The sequence below is a fragment of the Danaus plexippus genome, chromosome 5 (assembly GCF_018135715.1).
Source record: "Danaus plexippus chromosome 5, MEX_DaPlex, whole genome shotgun sequence".
NCBI classification, from domain to species: Eukaryota; Metazoa; Arthropoda; class Insecta; order Lepidoptera; family Nymphalidae; genus Danaus; species Danaus plexippus.
Genome location: NC_083539.1, coordinates 8,980,775 through 8,986,520, shown reverse-complemented (window position 1 = coordinate 8,986,520; position 5,746 = coordinate 8,980,775). Strand labels below are relative to the sequence as shown.

Genomic DNA, 5,746 nt, shown 5'->3' with positions numbered 1-5,746 from the left:
CGCAAGTGCTGACGGGGCATGGAGGATTCGCGGCATACTTATATAAGTTTAAGCTTAAAGATAGCGACTCATGTGTGTGCGACCCAGAGGTCGCAGAGACGGTGCAGCACCTCCTATTTGAGTGCCCGAGGCATGACCGTGACAGATGCGACCTGGAATTAAGTACAGGAAAAAGTTTAACCCGAAACAACAATCGCTGTATAATAGCGGATAAACACTCCAGGCCGCATCTGGAACGGTTCTGCCTAAAAGTGGTAAAGATGGCAATGAAAGAAATAAACAAGATAAAAGGAGGATGCTGCACATATATGTATATTTAACCATTCTATTCAATTCAAATTTTATTGTAAATTTTTATCATTTTAACTATTTATTGTTTTAAATTATCCAATTTCAATTTTATTTTAAAGTGTAATTATTTATTCTAATTTTTAATTATTGTAATTCAATTTTATATTTTAATTTTAAATTATTTATTTGAATTTTATTCCAATGTCAATTTTAATCCAGTCTTTAAAATTTTATTGTAATTATTTTATTTTATTTTATTGTGAATTTTAATTATTTTATGGTTTAATTATTTATTGAATTGAATTGTTATTTATATGTGAATGGTTTTATATTGTGCGACCGAGCCATCGGCAAGGCCACAGTACAAAAATGTAATTAATTTTAAGTAGTTTTAAGAAAATCTGTACTGTGGTAAATAATAAATATTAAAATTCTTGCCATGCAGAAAGACCCGAGGGCAATAACCCTGCGATGGCGGGTAAAAAAAAAAAAAAAAAAAAAAAAAAAAAAAAAAAAACCTAACCTAACCTAACCTAACCTAACCTAACCTAACCTAACCTAACCTAACCTAACCTAACCTAACCTAACCTAACCTACCTAACCTAACCTAACCTAACTAACCTAACCTAACCTAACCTAACCTAACCTAACCTAACCTAACCTACCTAACCTAACCTAACCTAACCTAACCTAACCTAACCTAACTAACCTAACCTAACCTAACCTAACCTAAACCTAACCTAACCTAACCTACCTAACCTAACCTAACCTAACCTAACCTAACCTAACCTAACCTACCTAACCTAACCTAACCTACTAACCTAACCTAACCTAACCTAACCTAACCTAACCTAACCTAACCTAACCTAACCTAACCTAACCTAACCTAACCTAACCTAACCTAACCTAACCTAACCTAACTAACCTAACCTAACCTAACCTAACCTACCTAACCTAACCTAACTACTAACCTAACCTAACCTAACCTAACTAACCTAACCTAACCTAACTAACCTAACCTAACCTAACCTAACCTACCTAACCTAACCTAACCTAACCTAACCTACCTAACCTAACCTAACCTAACCTAACTACCTAACCTAACCTAACCTAACCTAACCTAACCTAACCTAACTAACCTAACCTAACCTAACCTACCTAACTAAACCTAACCTAACCTAACTAACCTAACCTAACCTAACCTAACCTAACCTAACCTAACCTAACCTAACCTACCTAACCTAACCTAACCTAACCTAACCTAAAAACCTAACCTAACCTAACCTAACCTAACACTAACCTAACCTAACCTAACCTACCTAACCTAACCTAACCTAACCTAACCTACCTAACTAACCTAACCTACCTAACCTAACCTAACCTAACCTAACCTAACCTAACCTAACCTAACCTACCTAACCTACCCTAACCTAACCTAACCAACCTAACCTAACCTAACCTAACCTAACCTAACCTAACCTAACCTAACCTAACCTAACCTAACCAACCTAACCTAACCTAACCTAACCTAACCTAACCTAACCTAACCTAACTAAAACCTAACCTAACCTAACCTAACCTAACCTAACCTAACCTAACCTAACCTAACCTAACCCTAACCTAACCTAACCTAACCTAACCTAACCTAACCTAACTAACCTAACCTAACCTAACCTAACCTAACTACTACCTACCTAACCTAACCTACCTAACCTAACCTAACCTAACCTAACCTAACCTAACTAACCTAACCTAACCTAACCTAACCTAACCTAACCTAACCTAACCTAACCTAACCTAACCTAACCTAACCTAACCTAACCTAACCTAACCTAACCTAACCTAACCTAACCTAACCTAACCTAACCTAACCTAACCTAACCTAACCTAACCGCCGCTGACGTGGAGAGACAGGCAAGCAAAACTCTCGAACATGTCAGGAAGTGGGGAGCTGACAATAAACTTAAATTCGCACCACAAAAAACAAACGCCGTAATTATCACTAACAAACTCAAATATGACTCCCCCAACCTCAGCATGGGCGGAGTACCCATAGAGCTGAAACAAAACATCAAATTACTAGGATTGACCATAGACAACAAACTCACATTTAACACTCATATTAGTCTCACCTGTAAAAAGGCAATAAACATCTATAAAAAGTTAGCAAAAGCAGCCAAAGTCAGTTGGGGACTACACCCGGAGGTAATTAGAACAATATATACGGCAGCAATAGAACCCATCATCCTGTATGCAGCAAGCGCGTGGGCGCCATCGGCGAACAAGCTGGGGGCGAGGAAACAGTTTGGTACAGTGCAAAGAGGTTTCGCGCAGAAGATATGTAGGGCCTACCGCACGGTCTCCCTGGACTCGGCGCTGGTGCTGGCTGGGATGCTCCCTCTTGACCTTCGTATCAGTGAGGCTGCCTCGCTATACGAGGCCAAGAAGGGGGTATCACAGTCAGTACTGGGAGACAGGGAGATTGAGCGGATGACCCCGTACACGGAAATGCCGCACCCCGCGAAGCTCATAAGTATGAAGTTCGACCACCTGGTAGACGTAAATCAATACAATGCAATAGATTTAAATACAACTAGGATATTCACAGACGGGAGTAAAATAGAAGGCAAAGTAGGAGCGGCCATAAGCATATGGACCGGACAAGTAGAGATTAAAAACATTAAATTAGCGTTACCAACTTATGCAACCGTCTACCAGGCCGAACTCCTTGCTCTGAGGCGAGCGGCAAGCGAGGTCAACAAAAGCAAGGCGGTCACGTTCGGCATCTTCTCCGACTCGATGGCGGCACTCATGACAGCCACAAATCCTACATCCCCCCACCCGTTAAGTCTAGAGTTCCGAAAGGAAATAAGCGAAAGCATGTCGAAGGGTAAAACAATAAACATATACTGGATCAAAGCACATGTAGGATTTGAAGGGAATGAGCGCGCTGATATCTTAGCCAAGGAAGCTGCCATTGGATCGAAAAGGAGGCCGGACTACGACTTGTGTCCCGTCTCATTCGTCAAGCGAGCGATCAGAGACCGCACGATTGGCGAGTGGGACGAAAGGTACAGGTCAGGCACAACCGCCACAGTCACCAAACTTTTTTACCCGAATGTCGTCGAAGCATACAGGAAGGTGAGAAAAACCGCACCCACAGCCCTCGTGACCCAGCTGATGACGGGGCATGGAGGGTTCTCAGCATATTTGGCTCGCTTCAAGTGTAAAGAGGACCCTTCGTGTACTTGTGAGCCAGGAACCGAAGAAACTGTAACCCATATAGTAGCCGAATGCCCAATTTTTGCAAAACTCCGGAGCGACACAGAACTCCAGTTGGGAGAGGCCATCAGCCCTTCCAATTTCCACAAACTTATTACCGGGGAAAACAGCGACGTTTTCCTAGACTATTGCAAGAAAATAGTGCGAATAGTTAACGAAAAGAATGTTAACAAATAAGACTTAAATTGATTATTTATTATACTTATTATGTCTTTATTACGTTTTTACTACTATGTTTACTACGTTTTTTATTATGTTTTTATTATGTTAGTTTTACTTTTACTCTTGCACTTTTATCACTTTAAGAATTTTGTCTGTATTACTTTTACCCATTGTATTTTTATATCCGTGTTAGATTAAAATATAACTTTGTAAAATTAGATATAAGGACTTTGAAATTGTTAGATTGTAAGAACTAAATATAAGAAATTGAAATGTTAGACTGTAAGAACTAGATATAAGAATTTTGAAATGTCAGATTATAATCTATAGAATAATTAGATGTAAGAAATTTTTTGTAAAAAAGAAAAACTATATTTTTCTGAAAAACTTATTTACCCGTCTAGAATATAAGTAATAGTTAGGATATTTTGTAATGGGAATCCCACCCATTGAATGAATGATGATGGATGAAAGAAGAACAGGAATGAGGAATAAAAGTGCGAGAGGAATACTTGATAGAACTGGAATGAATGAGAACTAGAACTAGATATACAATGGCACGCACCATCCGTGGCGTGAAATTAGAATTAAAAAAAAAAAAAAAAAAAAAAAAAAAAAAAAAAAAAAAAAAAAAAAAAAAAAAAAAAAAAAAAAAAAAAAAAAAAAAAAAAAAAAAAAAAAAAAAAAAAACTACCCTAACCTAACCTAACCTACCTAACCTAACCTAACCTAACCTAACCTACCTAACTAACCTAACCTAACCTAACCTAACCTAACCTACCTAACCTACCCTAACCTAACCTAACCTAACCTAACCTAACCTAACCTAACCTAACCTAACCTAACCTAACCTAACCTAACTAACCTAACCTAACCTAACCTAACCTAACCTAACCTAACCTAACCTAACCTAACCTAACCTAACCTAACCTAACCTAACCTAACCTAACCTAACCTAACCTAACCTAACCTAACCTAACCTAACCTAACCTAACCTAACCTAACCTAACCTAACCTAACCTAACCTAACCTAACCTAACCTACCCCTAACCAACCTAACCTAACTACCCTAACCTAACCTAACCTAACCTAACCTAACCTAACCTAACCTAACCTAACCTAACCTAACCTAACCTAACCTAACCTAACCTAACCTAACCTAACCTAACCGAGTTGCACGCCACGCGCCGAACCGACCGGTCACGTTTTAAACGCGCTCCGCAGTGAAAAATCGGTTTAAAGAGCAAAAATAGTGCTATAATCACAAGTGATACGTCATTGAGTGCGTTTCAGTGTCCCCAGTTGAATAGTGCAAGAATTAGTGAAATCGGATTATTTTTGACAAAGTTATTCCCGAAAAACTGGAAATATTGAGGTTAAATAAACTTTGAATGCGTGCGGCGCCATTTTTAAAGCGGCGACCCACTGATTTTTTATTGTGTGTGAGTGCTAATTAGTGAAGAGGTCATCGCTGCAAAATTTCGGATTTTTCCGGCCAGGGGTTCCGGAGATATTGAGGTGACCCCCAAAAACCACGTGGCACGTGGTCCTTGATCCAGGCACACCCGGGAGGTGCCACTAGTGTAGCTGGGTCGGGGGGTCTCTCCCGATTCTCCGGACACTTTGAACGTTGTGCTGCGCCTAAAATTCAAGGAGTTACGACGTAAAAAAGGTGCAGTGCAGTTTTTGGCAACCCCACTTAAACTTTAAACACTTATATCTTAAAAACTAAAGCGGTGACCCCCAAATTTTATTATTTCATTACATAGTGCACTCAACACTTTACTTTTTAAAATCAAGACTGGCTTCGCGCGAGCATCGCAGCAATTTTTACAAATTTTTTAATTTTGAGTGTCATATAGGTCAACTACAAAATAACTTTGGCGCCTAATTTCGGCAGGTTCCTGGGGTCCTAGCCTGTTCGAATCACTATAGGTATTATTTTTTCGAGCCCCCCTTTCGGTCTGAACAAAATTTTTTCCAAATTATCAAAGATTTAGGACACCCATTT

General features: G+C 39.2%; 1 protein-coding gene across 1 annotated transcript; it reads left to right on the top strand.

Moving 5' to 3' along the window:
* The first annotated feature begins 2,328 nt into the window (after positions 1-2,328).
* On the top strand, positions 2,329-3,750 carry LOC133320796 (uncharacterized). Its single transcript, XM_061529434.1, has one exon. The coding sequence runs from the start codon at positions 2,329-2,331 to the stop codon at positions 3,748-3,750; it is 1,422 nt and encodes a 473-aa protein (XP_061385418.1).
* The last annotated feature ends 1,996 nt before the right edge of the window (positions 3,751-5,746 follow it).

What these genes read in the sequence shown, in the direction of transcription:
- LOC133320796 (XM_061529434.1), top strand. Translation starts at nt 2,329, where the DNA reads ATGGGCGGAGTACCCATAGAGCTGAAACAAAACATCAAATTACTAGGA.